This window comes from Poecilia latipinna, unplaced genomic scaffold, assembly GCF_001443285.1.
Source record: "Poecilia latipinna isolate Pla-1442-1.1 unplaced genomic scaffold, P_latipinna-1.0 Scaffold696, whole genome shotgun sequence".
Taxonomy (NCBI): Eukaryota; Metazoa; Chordata; class Actinopteri; order Cyprinodontiformes; family Poeciliidae; genus Poecilia; species Poecilia latipinna.
Genome location: NW_015113312.1, coordinates 259,333 through 285,638, shown reverse-complemented (window position 1 = coordinate 285,638; position 26,306 = coordinate 259,333). Strand labels below are relative to the sequence as shown.

The window sequence follows — 26,306 nt, the reverse complement described above, 5'->3', positions numbered from 1 at the left end:
CCCCACAAGGGGGAACCCTGTTTTTGGGTCAGGGGTCAGATTTAGGGCTAAGGTATGAATTGAGTTTTGGTTAGGGTTAGGAAAAGGGTAAAGGTAAGGTTTAGGCTGTAGAAATGAATGGAAGTCAATGGAAAGTCTCCTCAAAGACAGCGAGACAAACGTGTGTGTCTGTGTGTGCGTGTGTGTGTAATACAATGTGGAAACCATTTTCCTGACACATACTACATTGTGGGGACCCACTGCTCCTTGTGGTCCCCACAAGGGGAAACACTGTTTTTGGGTCAGGGGTCAGATTTTAGGACTAAGGTGTGAATTGAGTTTTGGTTAGGATTAGGATTAAGGTAAGGATAAGGTTTAGGCTGTAGAAATTAATGGAATTCAATGGAAAGTCCCCCCAAAGATAACCATGCAAACGTGTGTGTGCGCGTGTGTGTGTAAAAAGAGAAATCAATTCTATTCAGCAGCTCTGACAGAGGTGGTAAGGTAACCTTATTAAATATATAGACTCCCTGTTCCTTTTATTTGTTTGTAAAGTCGCCTGGTGCTCCATTTACTGAACGTGCAAGATAAAAACCTGATAACAATCCATCTGAGACAACAAAAAACCCCCAACAACAACAAGGGAGACTTATGTTGCGTGGATGTTGAATCGATTAGCGATAAGCCATCCCAATGAGGCATAAATGCCGTCTCACTGATACATAGCTCACTCAGGAAGTCCTTTTGGACAGCCCAAATGTCACCCCTCTTTCAGGATGCCGAGGGCTACACATTGAACTCGTCACTGTGAAATTATCGCTTCACGTCTGTCCGCTCGCGCATAACAACAAAATGCTGCAGAAGGAACGATACATTTGATTTTTGTTTTGCACACCTTCTGTAATGTGACAAATGCTTTGTTTGGGCATTGCAAGATATATGCAAGTTGCTTCTTTATGCAAATACAACTACTGGTTGAGAGATGCTCAAGTGGAAATATGTTTATTAGAAAAGCTGCTAGGTGTCGGGTAAGTTTGTTGGGCGGTGCAACAAAAGAAGGATTTCACAGTCGTGCAATCAGCCTGACTGCTTTCTCATCGTGACGTCCTCTGCGTCTCCGAACACCTCCGAGTAAGGACAGATTGAGATCCACGAGAAAAGAACAGCGGGCGGCGGCAGAGATAACAAACGCTCGTAGCGTAACTACAGGCTCCATCCCGCTGCTCTGACCCTGCGCAATCAATCAGAGTTGTGGCGAATTGACAGGAGAAAATGAAGTTGTAGAGCTGTTGTTCTTCAAAGGGCTCCAGCTAATTTCGTTATTGATCCATCTCCAAGTGACAAAGGACTCCCACATCAAGCAATTTCACTGCATTGCTAAATTACCAGTTGGCCTGGTTTCAATCCACCCAGCGTTACACCGGGGCGCAGGCCGATACACGCAGAGATAAGAGTCTGAGCAAAGCTAAACGCGCGTGCTGAGCAGGTATGGATGTGCACCAGGTATCTGATAAGAAAGAGAACATAACTTAGATAAAGGAGGTGCTGTAACACATACTCCCTTTGACTCATTTAAACTGGATTCAGAATAGTGATTTCACGGGAAGACGATGCATCTCCCCTGTCCTGGGTTTATAGTACGTCTTGGCAAACACACTGTTGGAAAGTGTGTGTGTGTGTGTGTGTGCATTCACAGGAACAACTCTTCTTAGATCGGACCAGTGTTTAAAAGAAACAGAAGGAATCTTGAATCTTAGTGCGTCATGATTCTCTTCCAAATCAGTAAAACGGTTAGCGCTTTACTAAGGTCTTCATACAGTGGGAACTTTTACACATTTTGTCACACTTGCAGCAGCCATTTTTGTTGTGTATTTTATTGGGATTGCATGCCGCTGTGGGTAGGCGTTTCCTCAACGACGACTAGGAAGCAGGTAAGAGACGATGGGAAGATAAAAGGAGCTGAAAACAAGACAATCCCCGGAGAAAACATGCTAGAAAATTCAAATGACTGGGAGCAGAGGTTCACTTTTCAGCGGGACAACTTTAAACATACGGCTAGAGATGATGTTTAAACCAAAGCATAGCCATGTTCAGCCAAAGCGCTAATAGCATAGCTAATTTGCTAACTTTTGCTAACTTTCAGTTGAATAAAGTTCGGCATCTGTGCTGAATTACCAGTAATAATCACCATATTTAGATCATTGACCAGGCACATCTCTGTTCAATAAATTACTTACAAAGCTGCACGGTCAGCAACAGGGTTAGATGCTGTTTGACAAACAGTTTTTTTAGATTACGTGGTTTTTGTCTCGCGGCTAAAGCAGAGAGATTTTTATTTTGTATTAAAACACAAGCTGTTTGAACCAGTGTGAATCTTTAATTTAGTCATTGTTTGGAATTGAGAAAAAAGACAACTCATTACAACTCCTGCACGCAGCTCCAGCTCTGCAGCATCGCAGCGCAACGTGGTCGTTCTAATTGTTTGAGTCTTCAAAGCGGCAGCTAAGCCCGTGTTCGTCTTTGGTGAATCAGGCAAGGGCAACTAATAGACTGTGATCAACACCAGCTTGGTGTGATGCACTGGGGTTTGGCTTGATTAATAATGGAGAGTGCCAAGTAAACACAGGCTCACTTTGCAGATTTACCAAGACTTCAAACATCCTCTGGCAACTGGGTGAGGGGCGGGGAGTTGACGAGCGGAAAGCAAAACTTATAGTTTTGTGTCCAAACAACAGAGATTAGATTCCTCTGGTTGGTGCGTTTCACTGTGGGACTCGGATCAAGAAGCCGATCCAAACCCCACAGCTGAACAGCGAAGCGACGCCAAACCGTTTGAAGTAGCTTTGGTGCCTAGTGAAAAAAACCCCCATTTGCGTCGAAAGAGGAAAAAAAGAAGATTGGATTCTCGGTTTGTGCTTCCTTGGTACACTTATTTTTCTGTTCAGCTTTTTTTTTGTTTGTTTCTGTAATATCTGTATATGTTGCTGGTCATTATTTCTTCAACCAATTCCTTTCATTCAAATGTTGGAGCAAATGGAGAGGAATCCTTGGTGATTCCTCCATTAAGATAATCCAGACTACAGGTCTTGACTTGTATTGGCCATGGAAGACGGATAACTTTGTGTCTCGTGTTAATTTTGGAGAACATACCAATTAGAAAAAGTTAGGGTTATTTAGCTTTCAGGTGAATCGTGTCCCTGCATGAACAACACAGGCCTAATTTCATCTTCATGGTCTACAGCGCTCCATCTCATTGAGGTCACGTCACGAGGGAACATCTGCTGGAGCCTGGAGAACCTCCGGTGGAGTGGCCCGCACCTTCTCCAGGCCCGAGAACCTCTGGGCTCAGCCGAGTTGGTGTGAAGAGGTCTGTGACTCTGCACCTCAGAACCTCAACGACCCTGGGGGTTGCTCAAGTCGTTGAGAAAGCGGGATGGCATGCCTCAGCAGACAGCAAGCTGACTTGTGAACAGCATGAAAGGCCGTTACCAAAATGTAATTAATGCTCAATAGCGGGACTGTGACGTACCCACCACTGGTGTTGGTTGGCTTTTGTTTCAATACATTGTTGGACAAGGAAACCACCACTGCAGGCTTCTCCCTCCTTCCATGAAAGGATCTCATTGTAGCCTAAACTTTTTACATTTTCCATAGATTTTATCCCAAAAGCCAAATATTCCTAACTTTTCTGATTAGTATGCAAAAATTCATTTGTTGACTTCTTCACACATTTTTGTAAAATGTGTTAAAATTACATAGATATACATTTGTAGCCAATTTTCTTTATAATTTTTAGTAGTAGTATGGAGTGTGTGTTGCAGCGTTCACCGTCTTGCTGAAGAACCACGTGATGACTAATTTTCAGTTTCCTGAAAGTCCAGGAAACTGAGCTTCCAGTTAGAGTCCCAGTAGAGTTAATCAAAGCCCATATGTTTATAAAGCTAAGGCTAAAAAAATGTGTCTTTTTCAGGCGTCACTTTTTGAACAACTGGCTCGCTTATCAGTCATTGTCTAATGGTTGTTAGAGTTCTGTAACAATAAGAGTTGAACATTTCTTTTCCATCCCGCTCACTTTCCAAGGTAAAAAAAACTTCTTTGTTTCCACAAATCTGAAGACTGTTTAAGAGAAACAAGCCCTGCGTGAAAACATAAACGTAACCCAGCTAAACAGAAAATCTGGGATTAATAATTAGATGTTTTGAGAAACAACTTAAAAAGTAAAGCATATGTTAAAAAAAAGGCTTACTTTTAGAGTAGTTACAGGGCCAAAAGTTGTTTTTGTTCTCCGCTGAATAAATAAAGTTAATCACAGGTTGGATTCTCTAAGGGTTTTTGCACGTCTTTACCAAAGGTGCCGACAGGAGTGGAGAGCTCGTCAGGGTTAAACTCAGCATCTAGAGGCCGACAAACAACAGTAAGCGCTTTGGACAAAAACATTTCAGTTTCATCTGTTTATTGTTAATGTCTCAGTTATACGTTACAAAGGATTGCCTCAGAAAAATCCATGAGTAAGTTGCCGAGGATATGTCACCATTTCACGCCATCTGCCAACGATTTTGAAAAATTCCAACAAATGAGATCATAACATCGCCTGAGCTCACCGAGCAATTAATGTCAAACCTCTTCACGCAGCTTTACAACCAAAATACATTCGATTCTTTTCTTTTTTATTCGTCCCCCCCACTCTCAGTTTCAGATGATAGATTGTTGCGATGAGAATTGTGAGATACGACCCTTTTGTCTTCTCAGTGTGTGTGAGAGAGTGAGAGAGAGAGAGAAAGAGAGAGAGAGAGTGGGTGAGTCACGGAGTTGGGAAGGTTTGGAAATAAACCCAGGCAGTCTGAGCTTATTAACAGCGACGAGAAGAAGTGGGGGGGTTGGGGGCAGGGGGGGGGCGTAAGGACACAAGGCCCAGAACGAACGGTAATGAGACGGAATGGAGATGATGAAAGATGAGCATATCCTGTTGCGACTGCATGAACCTCCAATAACCTTCAAACCCCCAAACGGGCAAAACATCTTATGAAACGGCCTGGGGTGGAACAAAGTGATCATTCTCCTGACTGCCATGTAGAGAGAAATATTAGGAACGGACGATGTTGCGCCCTAGAACAATTTAAAAACAAAAAAAAGAAAATCGTTTACGTTCGAGTGGAACTCGAGCGATTTTTGTGTAATAATGAAAAACTTGCAATTACGTAACATGGCTACTGGAAAGTTGCCAATGTACGGGTACAGAAAAGCCAGTTGTTTGGAATAAATGTAAGCTGTGGGAACAGCTTCTATTCTTCCATGTCTCCGAGGTTTTCAATGTAAACTAGGAACTAAAAGGTTTGACCTCAACTTGTTATATTAAAACTTCTAAACTGAACTCAGTGATGATTTGCAGGTCAAAATTAGATTTTTCTCACGTATGGTGCGTTCACACCAAACGCGTTTTGAGCGTCAGGCCCATCTACGTGGAGGCACGTCGAGGGCCGTAAAGGCGCGATTCGAACCTTTTGACGCGTCAAGAGCGTCCAACGGAAAGCTCCGGCTGGAGCCGACGCGTCTGACGCTTCTCCCCACAGTCCTTGAACGCAAGCCAGACGCGCGAAACGCGAGGTGGAGAGCAAAATGTCGAGCGTCTGCATTCAAAGAAGGGTAACGAGTCGAACTTGAAGCGTAGGATGTGTTTTTGACGTGCATAGCGCGTTTGGTGTGAACGCGCCATAAAACCATTTCGGAAGCTAAAAGTGTTCAGAGTGCTGACCAGGCAATGTGAATTCCTGCATACGGCCCAGAAAGCAGCATACACCACATAAAAGCACCAAACAGGCTTAGAACTGAGTAGTTCAGTTCTGTAATTCCTCATCACGGGTGATGTAATATTGGCCTTCAGAACTGCTTTGTATCATACTCACATTTAAAACCATCAGTCATTTTAAAGATAAGCTGAAGACGTACAAAAAGCTGTTTTTGGTTGTTTTTTTTAAATAACTTCATTTATTAAGGAAAACAATAAATTAAACTCAACTCTGATCTATATGGAGAAAAATACTCTGCCAATTGAGAAAATAACCAATTTTGTCACCGAGGGCAACAGGTCAGATGATTATGGTTGAATATTCTCCTTCAGGACTTTCTGGTAGAAGCGCATAACCCATGGTTTTACTAACTAGGTGAGTCACCCAGTTCCTGTGCCAACAAAGCAGCTCCAGATTCATTACCAGCTTCGCGTTAGCGTGGTGTTCTTTCTCTCAAATGCTTTTGTTTTAGTTCACATCAAACGCAGCAAGATGCATTTATCTCATCAGTCCTTATAATATTTTACCAAAAGTCATGGGATTCGTCAAGGTGGTTTTTGGAAGTGGTTTTGTCTTTGAACTCTCGCATTCAATCCCATTTCTGCTCATTGTTGTTGAGTTATGATGACGATTTAACAGTGGAATTATATTTGCTGAACTCTCTCTGATGTTAAAGTTTGTTTATGATCCAAAAGAAAAAAAGAAACAGAGGAAATTCGCAAGTGGGTGACTCTACTTCCTCCAGTTTAACATTACAAAAAAACATAATTATGCCAGCTTTTTTTTTTTTTTTTTTTTGCAACATAACTGCTCATCACTCAACTATACGGATTTAAAATTGTGAAAAGGAAAACTAACCTTGCGGTCCTCCTTAAAGAGCTCTGCTGCTGTGGTGAAGTGAGGGACGGCGTTTTTACAGTGTGGACACCCTGAAGGGAATGAAACAGGCAGGAGAAAGTTACAGCTCATACCCATAGATTCATAAAATATTGACATGTAGGGGTTAAACGGAAAATCAGTGAGGAAATTATGTTTTCCCATATAAATACATTTGTTGCCATATAGACTCGAGCATTCCTCACTGTTGGCAAACCCCCCCAAACACCAGCTCTCTGGCTACACCCGGCATTCGTTATTCACGCACTAAATCAGCAAACGTTTTACAGGAATCTCGCCAACCTCCAAAAAGGTGGAGGAAAATATAATCAGTTGCACATTAAATCACATAAAATATACAATAATCAGGAGGATTTCTTTGGATTCCAGCAACAAAATGCAAACCCGGTGTGTTTCTCTAACAGCCCGTTTGCTAATAACACGTCTTCTGCCTTCAGCTGCGGCTGAAGCTTGGCATTCTGTGGGCACGGCTCGTTTGTTTTGTTCTCTTCTTGTTAATGTCAAGTACGCAGATCTTCTCTTCTGTTCATTATCATCAAACTGTCAGAAATGTTAAGAGGTGAAATAAAAGCGAGGACGCATCTTGAGGAGAGTATTATATATGTCAACAGGCAGTTTGACATAAAAGCTTTTTGCGTGGAGAGGTAGGAGTAAATTACCGATCCAGTCAGCACACGACAGACAGGCGCTTATAATACTTTCACATTAATGGAAATGTACACAGTTTGCCGTTTTAAGTTATAAAAGAGCCAAATATTTCCTTAAAGTCTACTTAGATTATTATTTTTTTTTTAAATATAAATCTGAAGTAATATACCTGTTTACACTGAGTTGTTAAAAGCTTGTAGTCGGTAAACTCATTCAGAGAGGTCAGTAAATGTAGATATAAGGAACATCTGTATATGTAGCGGAGTGCAGCAGAAATTAATAATTTTTGAAAAATATTCTCCATTTCTCTTTAAAAGAGTTTATCACTATTATTTTATTTTTAGGTTTTAAAAAATAAAGAAGATCAAAACTTTTGCAAAAAGCAGATGGATACATTTTCTTCCGTGGGTTGCTATGCTGAGCAGAGTTTTCAAACTGAGAAAAAGAAAACTGGATCTACAAATTTTTTATTTTTAGCCAAAGTTATTTAGAGCCTGTGGACGTTTCTCATCTATGAAATAAAAACGATGGCATTCAAAATACTATACAGAATTTATCCCGCAAATTAATTTGTTCAATCCAAATTTGATTTGGATCAGTGCTGACAGGATTTTTGTTTTTATTACTCATGCTGAGGTTTCTTTTATTTTTCATATGAGGTTATCAGTGGGTCTTTGAATGACTTTTGAAGTTGGTTTTATTCTGAGAATCGTTTTATAATTTTACTTCAACACACAGCACGATGCTTTTTGTCAATAAATGTTGATTCTTTTAAACTAATCCACTTGCAAAATGACCTGTTTTTCTTTTACAAATTCCCAAAACTTATTCTTTACGAGAATCTTTACCTTAATTTACAAATTTTTGGCTTATTTCACAAAACATCTTTTGCTAATTATTTTCAGAATGAAAGCATTTGCAAATAAAGCAAAAACAGATTTCTTTGCAGGAGAATAAGTTTATATTTCAGTCCATGCTTAGATCACACAACAGCTTAAAAAATGCTAATATGTTTGAATGACTGTGTTTGGGTGGTTTTCTCCTTTTACACTCCTCGTTTCGGGCCTCACTTTTTTTTTTTTATCCATAATGTCTTGATGAGGCATTGTGGGTAAAAAAAAAACAAAAAACAAAAAAAAAAAACACAAAAAGACATACAGTTTGTTCCATCTTAAAGTCTCAGAAAAATCTTAAAGTGCAAGGTTTTATCCAAAATGACTACAATAGAAATAAACTTCCCCTTTAAGCTACCATGTAAGTAACCATGTAGTGCGTTTAAATTTCCCCAACACCAGATCAGCGTCACAGCTCACTAAAACAATATCAAACTTCAGACGTGACATTCACGTTTAATGTCAGCATGGCGATGATGAAACGACGCATCTGTTCTGCGCCGCTTGTGTTATTCTGTTAAGCTGCTGCAATAAATAACGTCTCAACATAACAGGTTCTTTACTGAACTGTAAAAACAACTCAAAGGTCTTCTGTTAGTAGAAGCTCACATTCTAAATGCACTCGTTTACCTGCCTTTTCCATTATCAGAATTAGCCTTTGTTTGTTTGTTTGTTTTTTGTATCATTTCGCGTGAAGACGCTGGCCGCAGAGGCGCATCGAACAGCTTACACGTTTAATGAATCAAACTGTTTTAATTAACTGACCAAGCCGTTACTAAGCCGATGGTCCCTAATGATTATTGGGCAAATAAAAACAAAGCCTTATCTTAATGCATAAGTAGCGTATAGAACAGCTCTTTTATTTTAGTGATGAGTTGCCTGAGGACTAGAGACCCGTTTAATTATTGAGGCAAAAATAAATAAATAAATAAAATAAAATGAAGTGCTCAGTTTTTGGCTGGGGGAAGCAAATTATAGGTACAAACGTAGCTGCTGCGATGATCTACTGTTTGGGCTTTTTTAAGCTAATTTTTCTCTTTTTTTCTTAACCCACTTAGCGTAGAAGACGATTTACACAGTTTGTTTTTAACAAAAGTAATGTTCGTTTTTATAAATGGCCACTTGTAGTCCAATTAGTCCATATAAGCTGGTTGGATTCGACATTAGAAACTATAAATACACATACATCAGCTCAAGTTTGCTATGGATAAAACCTAAATAAACCAACAAAAAAAGCATCAGTACTCGATTAAAAATCATTTAAAAGACTGAAATGATCTATTATTTTTCCAAAGCCAGCAGCAACGTAACTAACCAGAAGTCAACAGCAAATATCGATGCTGTGCAGTTTACTTTATGACTGCGTCAAAGTAAAAAATAAAACATTACGAAGCACGACAACGAGAAAGACCAGCCTGCTCTACATTGTTAATATCCTCACGATTGATATTAATGTCAATGTTATCAAGTCATAAAAAATCCTTTTAATAGTCTCTGCTAACCAACGTCGATAAAATATCAGAATTGTAAGTATTCAGCAACCTGCTTTCGAACAAGCAGCAGACTAAACTCTTTGATTCTCATTTAGGAAATATCTTAGAGCAGACAAAAACTGAGACACTACGTTTAGTTTTTCAAGAAAAATTATTAAACAAGAGCACTTGAGGTTTATTTAGTCTTCAGTAGATTTTACAAACTACCCTCGAGTTTTTACTCTTCTGTAACTTTTTCGCCTTGCGAAAGCATTCATACGCCTTGAACTTTCACATTTTGTCCCGTAAAGATTGAAAGTTTTAATAAGTTCCTTATTGGAATTTTATGTGATATACCATTACAAAGTGGAGCATAATTATAAATTGTAAGAAAAAAATATATATATGAAAAATCTAAAAAGTATGCATCAAGCCTCCATGACAAAACATTTTATGTTATTTGTACACCATGCTGCTGCCGCCACTGTGCATCACCGTTTTGCACAGGGTTATAAAACTAACCATTTTCATGTTGGCCAAAAAGTTAAAGCTGCAGCATTTAGCTTTTATAAGAAATGTTTGTTGTTTTTTTTTTTTACATATTTGCTAAAACTGTCTCATACTTTTCTGTCATAATCTGTGAAAAGCTCCAAAAACTGCCTCAGAAACGCATTCAGTAAGAACAAAACAGCAAATTTAACCGTTGCTTCTCCGGATGTCGCAACCGCAGACAGCTAGGTGATCACATGCACCAGTAAAACATAGAAGATTTCTGCTCTGCTTTTCACTAACTTTGATTTATTAGCTAGCGTCTGCTGCGTTTCATCTGAACCTTAATCAAGAGAAGCCTGTGAACCGATCAGAACCCGGCGAGCGGGATGCAGGTGGCGTGGGCGGGCAGGCGTGACAGCGCGCCGATGCTGCTTGATGTGCATCTGGACCTTTCCTTTGTAGAAGCTAACACCAAAGAGCCGGCAGAGGAAGCAGCCCGGCCGGCCCGCCGCCTCCGACTTTGAAGTCCGAAAACGCAAACAAATGCATAGAAGTGCAGGAGCATCATGCGTCTGTGAGAGGATTTTATGAATGGTTATTTTCTTTTTCTATTGTTTAAAAATGCTGTCCTTTCTTAACCTGCTGATTTTTTCTTTTTTTTTGTAGAAAGGATGAAGTGTTTGAATCTAATCATGGTCTTTTCCTGCAGCCAGTCAGGTTCATGTGAAAATGTAATTACGTTTTTGCAGATACAGATAAATCTCTCGGCTGCCGGCGAAGAAATTGTTTCCTGTATCTCTTAAAATAAATTAATCCAACCTTTAATTTTGGCACATTTTATTCAGTTCACAAACTGTCGTAAAATGACAGGCTGCCGGAGACTGAAATCTCAGATTTTTCCACCACAACAAAACGAGAATTACTTTTAAAACATTAACAAAACAATGCTTTTGTCTGAGGCTGCATGTTTGAAGGCAATTCTGTATTTCCTAGACAGCTAAAGGAGATTTCCAGGGTTATTTTTTTCATATTTCAAGACCTTCCTGAAGCACTTATTAGAGACAGCCTTTTAAACTGTTGAATCCTGAAATCTATTCTCAGAAACGCGAGTCATTCCTTGTCCTCCCTGTGGATTAGGTGGAGCTGACGTACGCGCTGCAGAGAGGCGAGAGCCTCTGAGGCGCATATGGACACCGGTTTAAAACAGAACATGATCGCACCAAAAACAGAGCTGCGATTCCACCCGATGCGTTTTCCAAATGTCAGGCTGTAGGAACGGCTTTTACTTCTGAATACATTATGCTGACAGTATATCAGGGAGAGTTGAGAGAACTAAAAAACAAAAATGTAATAAAAATGTCTTACAGGGAGCATAAAACATGACCAAAGCATGCTTCTTCTTCTTCAGAGCTTCTCTGAAATCCTCTGAGCCAAGATGGCTGACACTGGAGGGCCTGTCCTCCCAGGACTGCTCTGGTGGCGGAGGAGCCTGGGGACTGCGGAGATAAAAGCAGCTCATGAAATACCGTCATGACAGCAACAGTCCTGTTTTAACGCGTTAGTCAGTAGTCTGTTAGCAGATATACAGGAACAAAGCACGTCAAGATTTAAAATGTGTATTTTGTACTTTTTTTTAAGTTATCTTAAGTGTGATATTGAAATTTATTTGACATTTTAAAAAAAAACCCAACAGAAATAGAAGATATATGTAATGGGGGAAATATTTTCACAACACCAGAAAGTTTGATCAAGGGATGTTTAGAAATGACACAAAATTAAAAAACTACTGACATTTATGTTTTAACATTTTTTTAAAAACGATTATTTATACACCAATTGTAAAAAAGAGGGTTTTTGCAGGTTTCCTGACAGATTTAAGACCATTTAAGACCAGTATGAAGAAAATTTAAGACCAGTATCATGACAGAAGTGTAAAAAAGGAAATGGTATATTTATATTGTAGTGCCAAGTTGTTGTTTTTTTCCCCTGAATGCACCTAGCCTGGCAACAGAAGTGAGCAAGTGGCTAATACAACTGCAGATAATTTACACTTACCAATAATAGATGTAAAAAAAAAAAAAGCTAGCTAGGCAGCAAGAGTTTACAGCAGCTAGCAAGCGGTAGCCTCAACCGCCTTGAGTCTAAGAGTGCAGTGAAGACGCCTGAGTCCAACTCAAACTTTGTGGCCTGACAGAAAAGCCTCATGAGAAAAACAAACTGCGTTTGTTTTTTGTTTTGTTTGTTTTGTACAAGATAAAGTCGTCCTGCCAGGACAAACGTAAGACGTGTGATTATTTAAGGACCTTCGTTTGGATAAGTGAATTTAAGGCTTTTTAAGGATACACATTCAAACCACAGTTTCACTCCAGGAGCGATTTAACTCTTAAAAGTTTGTGATAATATAACAAGAGATCCCCTTAAAGAAACAAGTTGGCATTTCCAGCGCTTTAATGAATGTAACTATTGCCATTATCATTTCATGACAAACGCAACAGATAATGTGTTTGTTACGCCTGCACTAACCAGACACGGAGTGTCGGTGCCGGCTACGTCGGCGCATTTCACACCGACCCCTTAAAAGCCGAGGCTCGACTTGGAACACGCGTCCATTAGACAAAAGGTGAAGAGTCGACGTCTCGCTAAGTGTGTCGAGCCAGTGACTCACTTGTGCATGAACTCGATGATCTTGTCTTTGCTTCGGAGGTGTGGGAGCGTGTACTTCTCTTCCCCTTTCTCAAAGTACTTCACGGTGGGGAAACCGGAGATCTTGAAGCGATCTCCCACAGCCTTGTGCACCGTGGCGTCGACTGCCGCCAGCACGCCGGGGCTCTGCAGAGAAGCAACGTCCAAGTCAAATCATCACTTTTAGACGTCTGCTGCAAGGACTGAAATCTGTATTGGTAATTTAGTACAGTAGGCAGGAGCTGCAGAAAGGTTTGCAGAAGATAAATTGCAGCAACAGAAATACAAGGAGTGGAAATGCAGTAGATGTTACACAAATGATGCAAAGCGCGAGAACGGGAAGAAATGTCAACGATAGCTTAATGTTTTGGACGCCGGTTTGAATAAGATTAATTCAAAGTCAGACTCAGATTGAAGGACAGATAGAGGAATAATGAGATACTTTCCAGAAGCAGCAAGCAGATTTTTCCGATAACCAGCTCGGTGTGACGCCGCGCGGAGCAAAGCAATGCATCTACAATTAGTGGAAAGGAAATTTGCTTCAAGAATACAAACCAACAGAAAACAAAGCAAACCGAAGGAGGGCAGTGAGGCTATTGTTATTTTTACAAAACAATGAAATTAAAAATAGAGCAGCGCAATTTTCCAAAACTTACTTCAACATGTTACCACTTAGGCAGGGTGAGTTGTAACAGACTCAAAACTTAGTTGTAACATTTGCAAAAAAAAATACTGTATATGAATGGAGGAAATCCATGTACAGGTGAAAGACAGACACCGACTCAATCATCTATTTTTCCTCTTTTAGCGATTTGTTACGGAGTGATGATCAGTAACTCCAGTTTTTTTTAAAACTTCTCCAAAGCAGGAACTCTTTTCTGCTCTTCTCCATGAACCTGAATGGGAGTTGTCTGGAAACGTTTATTTAGACACGATCTCAAAGCGACCAGACGTCCATGGCGCTCCAAACAAACACACAAAAAGCTCTGTGTAACAACAAACCGCTGGTCGCTTTTAATTAGGACACGTTCTATCATTTTCTTTCATATTTTCATTTGTTATTTTTTCTTCTTTGCTACATCTGTTTGCACTGTGCTGGTTTTCTCCCCCCCTCACCCCATAGGAGGATGCTCGTCTGGCCGTGAATGTTCTGGGGAAAATTGTCATAATTCTCGGCGTCTGCATCGCATTTTGAGATGACACTTTCTGCTGCCTGTGTTTTCAATGCTCACTCTTACTTTCGCCCCACAGATTTCAAAACCACTTCTGTGAATTCTCCACTTCAGCTGTCATGTTTCAGCTAGTCTGGCATGAACGGCGCTTCCCTTCAGGACCTCCATTTTAAACTCCCGGGGCCTCGTGTAAGAAGCCAGCTGGTAGTTTGAAAGCAAACGCAGAAAACCCGTGTGGGGCTCATCGTGACATGCAGTCACAAAGCTTCATATGACTGTACTTCCTACAGTGACTTAAAAAAAGTGAATGTTTTCACCTTTTAAATGTAAAGTGGAAAGGAAAGACCAAAGCTAAAACTCTGTGTTGCCTATAGCAACAGCCCTGAAAACCTTGAACGGTCTGGAGAAGACGTGTGGAGAAGTAGCGACAAAACCGCAGGAAGAACCGACAGGAAGAGGAAGAACCAACCTCTGAACTCGGAAACAAAAGGTTTGAGCACCAAATGTTCACTTCTATTTTCCCACTGGTATTAAAATGCTTATTTAATGTAATAAAATGCTAAATTACTTAAAAGTTACACAGTGTGATCTTCTGGATGTTTCTTTTTTTTTAGATTTTGTCTCTCGCAGTTGAGGTGTACCTACGATAAAAATGACAGACGTCTCTGCTCTTCATAAGTGGTGAAACTTGAAAAATCTGTGTTACATTAAATGCTTATTTTCCCCTCTGTATTAGTTTAAATCTACAGTTTCAACTTCTAAATGTGCAAAGCTGACACAGAAATACCCCCCAAAAGTGTGCTTCTACAAAGCCCTTACTAAAGGGTGTCACCCAGGGGAGGGTGAATATAAAAGCACACCACACTTTTCAGAATTTCTTCTAAAAAAAAAAGCAAAAGAATAGGAAATCAATTAATAATTTCCTTTTTGTTTCACAGTATTGATGGAATAGAACAATATGTTGTAAAAAATCCCAACGACATTCATTCCAGTTTTGTACTGGGAGAAAATCTGGAAAGATTCAATGGACATATAACGCTGAAGGCCTGTTGAGTAAAGAAAGGAAGCTTGAGTGATAAATTAAGCATTTCAAGCAGATTAGGGAGTTCAAGCTGTGCAACTCTGCAAATGTTTTCACACATAGTACACTCAAAATGAAGGTGAAATCAAATTTCAAAGTACAGCCCAACACATTCAAAGCAAGAAAATAAAATAAAGTAAACAAAACTGAGTTATACACTGGATTCTAAGAGCTCAGGGTGAGAGCAGCTCCTCTCCATTAATATTAGATAATAGGCAGGACTTTGCTATTGGCCTCCAGGGCTGGGCACAGAGCCACAAGGACAAAGGCCAAGCGTGGGGCAGAGCAGCGCTCAGGGATGAGGTCAACGGGCTGGACCGACCTCTGCAGGCCCGGCCCCAGGTTTGGGAGTGTGAGGTTTAAACAGAAACCAGTGGGAAAGAGAGAGAAAGAGAGAGAGACAGAGAGAGAAGAACCACACCCGACTAATCAGAAACACATCCAGAACCAGGCTGCTGCACTGACCCAACGTGCCACCTGCAGCCGCCAACAACCGCAGGCGAAGGAGGAGGGCCAATCACGATCTGTTCATGAGGCGCAGCTACGTCACGCAAGTCGGGATGCGGAGTGCGAAGGACAAAACGCTCACGGACAAGCATGCAGCTCTCATGTAAACAGAGTTCCAGAAACTTACATCTGTGGCTTTGTTGAGCACTTCGGCCGCGTCGTCATACTCTGGCTTCATTTTCTTGCAGTGGCCGCACCCTGCAGGATCCCAGAGAACACACGTTACGGCCAAACAGATGGGTTTCGTTCAGCTGGAGCGTTAATCAATAAAGTTACAGTAAACAACAGAACATCGGGAACAAAACCTTTTGCGCTAGTCAGTCACACACGTGAAAGAATTTAAAGGATCCATTTCTTAATTTGAAACGACAACAAAAAAAAGGACAAAATCCTACCAAGTAACTTTGGTCCTAGATTCAATTGCAAATATCCTCGACAATTGAAATTAGACAAAATTAACTTGCAAGTAGAATAGAATAATGTGAATCCATACCAATTATTTTTTGTTGTTGCTTTAATTTAGTTTTGCTTTTTGTAAATGTCTATTTTTTAAATACATTTTTGGGATAAAAGGACAGGTATAAGATTTTTTTTGTCTTTCTGCTGCCTTTCATTTCTTTGATTTGTATTTTTTTTCCTATTGTATTCTAGTTTAGTTTTTAACGAGATGAATAAAATTCCTAATTTTTCAGCGAGACATAGGAGCTTGTTTTAAGCAAATTATTCCTCAATATTAATGAAAAAGAAACTAACAATCTGCCAATAGAACAAGCACTTTGTCATAAAAGAGTGTAAAGATTGCTGAGAAGTTACTTTAAGTTAGTTTTGTCTTATTTTAACTGTACTAAGATATTTGCACTAGAAACTAGACAAAGAAAACTTAGTAAGACTTTTTGTGTTTTTGCGGTGTAAGATACTGTAAGGAATCAGGTGCATGACTGATTAGAAACAATAAAAGAATAAAAAAAAAATCAATTTACATTTTCAACCACCTGAATCATCTCCACTCAAGTCTAACAGCAGACAGGATGGATTAGACAGCAAGTAAACATTCTGACATTAAAGTTTACGTGTAAGAAGCAGGAAGTAAGGCCTCATGCTGATTCACCAATCAAATCAAAGTTGCGTCGGAGCCCCTCTGAATAGTAATGCAGTGGTGAAGCGAGTAATTTTCCCCCCTCCGAAACTCTTTATAATGCCATATGGAATCAATGCAGCTGTGTTTTCTTAAACAAAAATCTCTTTCTGTCAGGGAAGTTTAATGATGAGATTTCTGCTCATGTATATGAGAAAGGAATATCTCTGGCACACCCAACGGGACTTGGAGCCCGGATTTTGTCGTGCATTATTAGGGAAAAGGTTTTTATGGGATGGGGGCAGTTCGGTGATTTGACGCTACAGCTAGCTTCATGGAGAGCCGAGGTTTGAGGGAGACGAGGGGATTGACGGGGGCGGGGGGGGACGGTGTGAGAGATGACTTGATCTGAGAAGCTTCCCGTCGCCCAGGGCCAGACACTTCAATCCATCCGAGTGGACCACTTCATCTGCATGATGACAGGAAACACCACTGAGCATCGATTCAAAAATAAAACTGGAGAAATATGTTTTCTAGTACTTGGTATTTTGGACCACTCCCGTCCTAACAACCAGACATGCCTCAATCAGAAATATTCAATCCCCTCGCCTAGAGACGCTGCAGCAATGTGGATGGAAAATAATGACAAATTGCTAGAAACCTTTTTAACAATGTAGCTTTGACTTAACTGGACAGTAGAAGTTAACTTCACTAACAAAACTGAGTACATAATAAGCCTGACTCATCACATTTTACCATATTTTTCAGGCTTCTTTTCACAGTCAAGTGCAACTTTTTGCCCCTTTTTCGCGACTAATACTCAAAAGGAAATTACAATATTCATACAGTTAGAAATCCTGTTTATTAGACGTCACAAAACGGATGTGATTGGAGCTTTTTGGGGCTCTTGCTGTGCACTGCTGGTCAAGCTGGCTGCAAAAGTGCGCCACCAAATAAAGCAAATGTGGGCGTTTAAAATTTTTTGTCAAGAAAAACTGACTAAATAATATTAATACCAACCTTCTGTTATTAATAAACATCATCAAAAGGGTCTATTAGTGCGACTCTATAAGACAAGAAATGAGGGGAAAAATGTGCGACTCTCATTAAAGCTGTGGATAAGTATTTGTAGCGCCGCTGCATCTCTGTCTTTGCCTTGCTTACATACAGCTGTAATTATGAACATTTATATCATTGCAGCAGAGGCAGAGCTAATTATTGGTTTTAATAAAATTGTATAATTACAAAAACGCATGCGATACCATCAAAGCGAGTTTATCATCCAGTGAGATTTGTACCGGCCCGTGTTTAACAGGAAAACCGTTAAATCCAGAAATGGGGAATAAAAAACTGTAAAATTATACATTCCTCTAAAAGAATGTAGAAGAAGAAAAAAACTGCCTCATTTGCAAAACAAATGTAGCTTTTACAGAGATCTACACTCGCTGGCCATTTTACAAGGTACACCTTCATAGTTCCAGGTTTAATTCCCTTTCATCTACAGAACTGCCTCAATTCTTTGTGGAACAGCTTGAACAAAGCACCAGACCCATTTGGTCCATGCTGACGTCGAGATACGAGTCACCTGGGCACCAACTCTTTCCATCCCACCGCAGAAATGTGCCCCAGTAGGTTGAGATTTATTGTCCGCAGAGGCTTTTGATTTACAGAAAACCCATCGTCTTTGCCAATTTTGCCATTTTTCCAGACTGTAATTGTCCAATTCTGGTGAACTGTATCATCAACTTCCTGTCCCTAACTTCCCTGAGCAATGCTGTGTGTGTGTGTGTGTGTGTGTGTGTGTATGTGTGTGTGGTCTTTTGATGCTGTGGCTTTTATCGCCTCCAAAGGATGATACGTCTTTACGTTGAGAGAGGGGATTCTGAATACCTTGGTTAGGGGCTTGCATCTAACACATCTTTAAATAAAACACACATATTTTTCATATATAGATTGCCCAGAAAGAAGAACAAAACTAACTTTTTCTGAACTTGCTAAATTGCCCTTGTCATAACGGTTCAGGAAGTCCTTTCTTCAGTATAATAAGCAGAACCGGTGGAGGCTATAAATCAAGAGTAATGCACGTTGTGGCAAAGAAACCTGCGTCTCTTTAAACTAAGCCTCTGTGGTGTTTGATTGTGCAGAGTGTGTTGAGGCTCAGCAGAGATGCAAAGTGATTCAGAGGGCTTTTTTTTTTTTTTTTTTTTTAAGGCCCTTCAAAATGATGAGCAAGAGAGAAAGCCCAAATGTCCGTCCTTTGCTCTGTGTCAGGCCTGCTCTGCATTCGGAACAGGCGGCGCGTCGGTGCGTGCTCAGCGGGGGGGCCGGGTGTGTGTGTGAGATACTGCTGATTCTGGTTGAGTGGTGGGGAGATCAGAGTCAAAACAGTAAACATGCAAGCTCCGGAAAACAACGGAGACGTTACAATAAAAAGGAGGTTCTGCCGTTTTACAGGAGGTGTTGTGAAAAGACGTAAGCTAAATGACAATTCAAAAAAAGCTTCTCTGCAGGTTTCACCAACTCAAATTTAAGACTTTTTAAGAACTTTTCAACACCATCATGAATAAAATTTAAGATCATAAAATCACATTTTATATTGCTGTGCAAAGCTTTTATTTATTCATTTTTTTGCCTAGATTACACGTAGCATCGTTCAGGTTGATGATAATTTACATTTTCCAATAATAGAAGCACAAAAAGCTAGCGAACTAGCTAGCAAAAGTTTATTAGCAGCTAGTTAGCGGTAGCCTCAACCATTCCGAGTCACAAGGATGCTCAGAAAATGTCTGCATCTGACTCAAGCTTTTGCCTGACAGAAAAGTTTCACGATAAAAATTAATTATGTAGAATAGAGGTTTCCCCCAGAAAACTTGCTTAGCCCGGCGCTCGGGGCGCTAGGAACATCATTCATCCAGCCGGCAGCCATGGTTTTGAGTTAAAAAATGTTTAATGCTGACAGGAAATTTGAAAATATCACTTGATAGTTATGCATTTTTGGAAGACTGGAAGATTAATACCCACACACCAACTACAAATTCTTAAAAAAGAAAAAGAAAAAGGCAATGATAAAAAAAAAAAAAACTAGAATAAATTAATGCTAAGCCTGGTGTCAGCACAAGTAAAGCCAGGAGGCCCGCCAGGCTTATAATACACTGTGGGAAACCCTGGAATATACAACAAAGCTTAAGACCTGTGATTAATGTATTTAAGGCCAACTTACAATTTTTTAAACATAAACTTAAGAAATTTGAATGAATTTAAGACTTTGTGAACCCTGTGAAATGAGGCCCAGTGACCAGTGATCAAACAATGCAGCTATAATTAGCTTTGAAACAACACTCAGTGCATCAATAGCTCAATAGAAACTTTTGTTTTGGTCCAGAACACAATCGCCCGCCCTCAGTGCACCGAACTGGAGGCCCACAAGAAGTTCCACACAAAGCTCCCCTGCTGTGCATCTCAGAGGACAGTGAAAACGGGCAGAAATGCAAGGCGATCGCGTCAGCCGGGAGAACATTAATCTCAATTTGACGGCAGAGCCATCAAGAAACTGCACCGAAGCAGCAAAACCGGGCAGCTATGCGTCTGTGCCTCCATTAGAGGGAAACAAGAGATATGCAGCTCAATTGTGCGCACTAAATGTTTTGTCATGGTGTGTGAAATATGCATTCGATATGCTGCTGGCGCGCGCACGCGGAGCGCACGCACGCGGTATTTGATGAAGCTCGTTTCAGCCGACTGCCCTTGATCTGAGCGTGTTTACGACTGGCTGCTGTTCCGGGGGAGAGTCGAGTGCAGCGGAGGCATCTGTGAAGCTGCGACACCGCAGCGGGAAAAGAGTGGAGCAATCTGCTTCCAGCATCGTTCCAACAGACACTCGCTCAAACACTTCTCTGCACATTTAGGCTAAAAATAGAGAGGGGGGGAGGGAGAGAGAGCGAGAAGGGAGGAAAAAAATAATGCACCACGATTTTGGTCACCCTGTCAGTGACCTCTGAAAGCTGAAGTGATGTGATCATTTTTGCTACACGCAAAACGGCCCTGGAAGGAAACCAGCGGTTTGTGGCGAAATGATTCTTTGTCTAAACACCAACAGCAGGAACCCATGATGCAAATATTTAGTTTTATCAGCAACAAATTTCCATTCTTAGGTATTTTCTCTCCAAACAGTCATGATCTACGACTTAAACCAAAGCAAAGGAGTGAGGACTAGTTGTGTGAGTGACATCCGTTTATACTGAACATTATAACATGGTTTAATTGACACATTTTTGATACAAGTCAGTAGGTAATATATCTAATTAAATTGAGATAAGGGGTAGGATTGAACAGAAAAGTAGTGATAAACTAAATATTTGGTTCTTGGTTATGTATGCACATGTTTTTCTCTGGCCCACTGACTGCTCTTGTTTTATTTTTTTAAACTTGTTTGAAATAAACAAATAAAATCATTTCATAAAGAAATTAGTTGCCATAAAACTCCCAGCCTGATTCTTGCATGAATAGGACTCGTCGTTAGTTTGACATCTGACCCCGATCTGTCCCCACCTGGACAATTCACAAAATTCAACTGCGATAATCAAGTGTTGATGTGGGACCAAAGTCTCAACCAAAAGGGGGATCTGGAGGACAGTAGGGGCAAAAACGATGATTAAAAAAATCAGCAGCCTGAACTTTTCTGGACACAGGAAACACAAAAATGAAAAACAAAAATGTTTTTTTTTTAAACAATTTCATTTAGTAGTAAGTAGCTCTGCTCTAATAACTAATTTTCTGTACTTCAGTGGAAAATGTGCGTGTTTGATTTCTGAGTGGGGTTCATTGCTTTTAGAAGGAAGCTACCAAAAGCACAAAATTATATGTTAAAATGTTACAGTTTTTTTTTCCAAATAAACTTGTTAGATCCTTGTTGAGGCTTGAACTGGAGTGGCTGTTTTTCGTTATGCGTCATTACAGGATAGAGACTGAAAGAACTGATGGTGGGGAGGTGATGTGCAAGACTTGCGTAAAAGAAAAGATCATCCAGAAATATCTGCATCGTGATTAAGATGTTGTTGTCTAACTTAATGTGAATTTCTTTATCAATAATTTATAGCTATATGTCACAACAAGAAGAATGGAAAGCTCCCCAACAAAGAGGAGGAGGAGGAGGGTTTGATCAAAGTAAGTCGTGTCTGGAAGTTGGAAAAAGTCTGGCAGGGTCACAGAGTTCTGCGTAACGACAGTGTGTGGTGCCTGAATGGAAATGTAAAGCATGTGCAGAAACGACAAGCGGGCTTATATGAACCATATGGCGACAATGAGGTGCAATGTGCAGGGATGTAGAGGGGTTCGTATGTGATGGATAGCGATTTCGCTCCGAATTCCCTGCGTTTGGTCTGGCTTTGAGTTTGTTCCCCCCCCCCATTTCTAGTCCTTCCTTTGGTTCCTTTCTCCAACTTCAGAAACTCGCATGACAGCGAAATGATGTTATCAGTGTGACTAAATAACGGCTGAACCCACGGGAAAACTGCACGAAGAATGTTTTCCATGGCAGGAAGGAGCGAGAAGCTCCTCTTGACTGGATGCTGCACATTTTTTACTGCTAAAAAAAAATTCTCAAGATAATACTATGCACTCTGTTGCACAATGAGGGCTGCTGGTGGAGGGAAAGTAAAAGATGAGACAATTTTCAGACTGTCAAAAAGTTTAGCACAAAAGCAGAAGACGCTAAGCGTGGAGTTTTAAAGCACAAGACGGATCAAAAGGATGTCGATTCTTGGCTCTTTTATCCGTGTTGGCTTCCAATGAAGGAATGTTGAATATTTAACGACAGAAGAAGAGAGACTAAGGGTCATAGTGCAGTAGACTTCAATTGACTGGGGGACATGTTCAGCTGACGTGGTCTGCTTTCACTGCGTCACACGATCTAAACCCGTTTACTTCAGTTTAATCTGATTAAACAATCTTTTAATAGCCGGTAAATTGAAAAATAACTTGCTAGTTCCATTTGTTATAGAGAAATAGGCAAATTCATTTACTCACAGGACATTTAAAGAACTTTGTACAATGAAAAGAAGCAAAAATATCCAGGCGGAGATTTGAAACTTTGGCCTCAAAGGGTAAAAGTCCTTCCAGGGATATAGGAATAATTTAAAACTGGTATTAGCAGATCAAAGCTTTACAAAATCTGTGATCAGTACGAATATTGGTTGAAATGCAAATGTGAAGAACCGTTCCGCACTGAACGTAGATGACAATCAAGTGCTTCTAGTATTACAGAGCAAAACCCAGAGAGAGCCAGTAAGCAAAGATAAGTGAAAGATGTTTCCTTGCAACTGATTTATTACTTTCACACTAATGGGCAGTGCTTTTTTTTTCTTTCCTCCCTCTCTTCTTTGTGTTTTCATGCTGTATTACTCACAGGGGGCATAGAACATGACCAGGGCCGCAGGATGTTCCTCCAGGAAGCTGTCAAAGGACTCATCGGTCAGGTGGAAGACCGGCGAGTCCGTCTCCGACCACGGCACCTCCGGAGTCTTTGGCTGCGGGGGCCGAGGGCTGCAACACCACGGGAAAGAAGACAGCGTAAGGACACGGACCGGGAGCCATTTTACAAAGCAGATTAAATCCAGCTGGTCTGTTTTCTGTATGAACAAAACATGTAGATATATGTATAAAAGAGAAAAAGAAAAGAATCAAACACAGCTGTAACCTACACTCCACCCAATGTGTCAAAACACACACACACACACACACACACACACACACACACACACACACACCCACACACACAAACTAAGCGGCCCCATCTCGATGACAGGAACCAGTGCTGCAGCGCCAGAATTGAGTGGACAGTGATATAAACAATATACTCCCTGAACAAGTACGCAAAGAAAACATCATTTTAAAAGAAAAAAAAATGGTTTTCTTCAAAAACCACATGCGGCTGGACAGCATTTACAAACAAAAGAGTAATGTAACCGAAGCCCTCGAGTTCGACCGAAGCGTCCGTCTCACACTCGGCTCGGTCCTCTGAGTGCTGGACAAATATTCCCCGCATCTAAATATTTGGAGCCAAATATCAACATTTTAAGCTGTTTAATAAACAAATTCAAGATACAAGTTTTTGAAACTTGATCACAAAAAAACAGTGGGAGGAAAAGTTAAAGGAATGTAGCTTTTTTTTTAAAGGATAAAACTGACAAATTGCATTTGCTACAATTAAAGTAAAAATGGACAATTACCTGAAAATGTTAATTTAGCATAATCTATATAGTAATAGATTTATATCATACATTTGTGATTTGTGGAAAATTAGACCTCTGCAGTAGCTGACTGACTAATACCTGGTTGCCAGTTATAACTCTGAGCCTACTGACGTGAATCTTCACCAGTGCAGAGTGAGAGTCTGCATAGCGTAGAATGAAATTATATAAACTGGTATTCAGATGGGAGCTGCTTCCACTTTAATTACTCTCTAAGCCAGAAAAAAAAAAAGTCTGGAGGTATTTTCAAGGGTGACGTTTGCATTAGACTCAGCAAAAAGTCAAAAGTTCTGAATCGGTCCATAATTGGGCTGGAGAAACAAAAGCGAATCCATCAAAGAGGGGAAAAACTGGCTGAAGAGTCCAGAGGAAAAACGGCAGATCCACTGAGCGAGCTCAGCGACTGAAACGAGGCCGGGACGTGAGCTGAAGAAAACTGGGAAAAAAATGTACAGTATGCTGTGAAGAAACTCAGAAAGTAGACAATTTGCTTTCCTAAATTTACAAACCTGAAAAGATTTACAAGGTCAAATGCAGAGAGATCAATTCAAGGAAATGAACACTTCATGCATTCCAGAAGCAGAAAGTTAAGATCAACTTGTAGCAGAGTCACAAATAAAAGCAGAAGTAAAATAATGAAAAATGTGACAATGATCATTCTACGCTCCCAAAGCATGGGTCATTACAGTTTATTGGTGAAAACAGTAACAAAGGAAGCATCTGATCTTTTCACAGATGTACACAGGTTAATAAAAAAAAAAAAATCCTTATGAGTCTAAAAGTGAAAAAACAAAACAAGTCCTATCTTAACATGTCTGTTTTGCTTTTATTACATTCTGATTTTTGTACGCATTATTTTGTTGGACTTGTCGTTGCGTCTCCGGCGAGTGCCTTCAAGTGGTCGAATAATTTCTTGTATATAATTAGAAAGTGGGTTGAGTCATCAGCAGGAGCCAGTTATAACTCCGAGCCTACTGACGTGAATCTTCACCAATGCAGAGCGAGAGTCTGCATAGCGTAGCATGAAATTATGTAACGCTACCAGACTGACAAAGCAACGTGAGCGTTGTGAGCCAGAATGACTCAAAAAAGCCTGATTAATTCTGGCTTAGTTGCAGAAAAACCTGCATTTGCTACAATTAAAGTAAAAATGGACAATTACCTGAAAATGTTACTTTAGCATAATCTATATAGTAATATATTTATATCATACATTTGTGATTTGTGGAAAATTAGACCTCTGCAGTAGCTGACTGACTAATACCTGGTTGCCTAGATATGACTCAACGTAAAGTCTAGCTTTTCCATCGTGTAAAAACAAGAGTCTGGCATAATACAAGTCCAACAACACACAGAAGCATTCATCATCAACATAGTTTCAATTAGGAACTACATAACCTTTGTTCCTAAAGTAAACTGATTTGGCCCAGTAAAAAGCTGAAAAACTTGAGAAGGGAACTAAAATAAATAAAACTAAACTGCTGAATATGATGTTTCGGGAAACTTAATCAAAACATTGGGGAAGAGAGGAGGGAATGAAAACTAGAGGTGAAAAATAAGAGTGTTGTAAAAATCCTGTCAAGTTTATGAGTACAGTTTATATCAAAAACCCCCCGGTTTCAGCTTGCTCTCATCTCCTGCATCTCCAGGCAAAAAAGAAAAAAATCCTTTGAGATGACAAACAGCAAATGTGATGAGGTTTCCGAGAGGTCACATCCGTTCATATGCAAATGAATGATCTATTTTTAACAGGTGAGCTTCGGTAAATTCATCTGAAGGAATGTCTTCGCAGTGACAGAGGAATAATCACAGCCTTCTGGTTCAAAGTGGTCGAGTTATTTCTTAAAATGTAACGATAACAGGAATCCTAAACTTTTTCAACATGAACCTTTACATTTCTAAGATATTTTAAAATGTAAAATACACCCTGGTTTTATGGCAGATATTTACACAGTGGGCTTTAAATATGGGAACTGGAAAAACTGGGAGGTGAGAGGTAGGTTAGTTTATTGTATCCATGATTATTATCGAGTTAAATATGGTAGGATTTCTGTTAACTTCACTGTCACACAGCTGGGGCATTTTCAGGGAATTCTGCTTATAAATAGTTATAAGCAGAATTTCTTATAATTATAATTATCTAAAAAGTATTCGTTCAATACTTTTTAGAGTTAAAAAGACTAGCTAGTGCACCTGTGTCACATTAGATGTGTTTCCATTGGCCTTAAAATTGCAAAATTTAAATTACAAAACTAAATTAGCTTAATGGAAACACACTAATTAAAAAAACAATGAAATAACTTATTGTGTGAACAAACATATTCACATGTGCTCTTAATTGCCTTTGTTATTTCATGGAAACACCACAAAATGGT

At 40.0% G+C, this 26,306-nt stretch overlaps 1 protein-coding gene and 1 long non-coding RNA gene across 2 annotated transcripts in view; one reads left to right on the top strand and one right to left on the bottom strand.

The window, feature by feature from the left end:
- Nucleotides 1–26,306, bottom strand: part of pdia5 (protein disulfide isomerase family A, member 5) — a 67,243-nt gene that overhangs the window by 4,451 nt on the left and 36,486 nt on the right. Inside the window, exons 11-15 of the mRNA XM_015044886.1 lie at nt 23,088–23,224; nt 15,737–15,807; nt 12,833–12,996; nt 11,533–11,663; nt 6,624–6,694 (exon numbers count right to left, since the gene is read on the bottom strand). Coding sequence (XP_014900372.1) covers nt 6,624–6,694; nt 11,533–11,663; nt 12,833–12,996; nt 15,737–15,807; nt 23,088–23,224 — 574 coding nt within the window. The remainder of the gene's footprint in view (nt 1–6,623; nt 6,695–11,532; nt 11,664–12,832; nt 12,997–15,736; nt 15,808–23,087; nt 23,225–26,306) is intronic.
- Nucleotides 4,409–19,848, top strand: LOC106954992 (uncharacterized). The gene is made up of 3 exons (XR_001426478.1): nt 4,409–4,420; nt 18,355–18,364; nt 19,770–19,848. It is a non-coding gene; the product is annotated as an uncharacterized LOC106954992 (long non-coding RNA).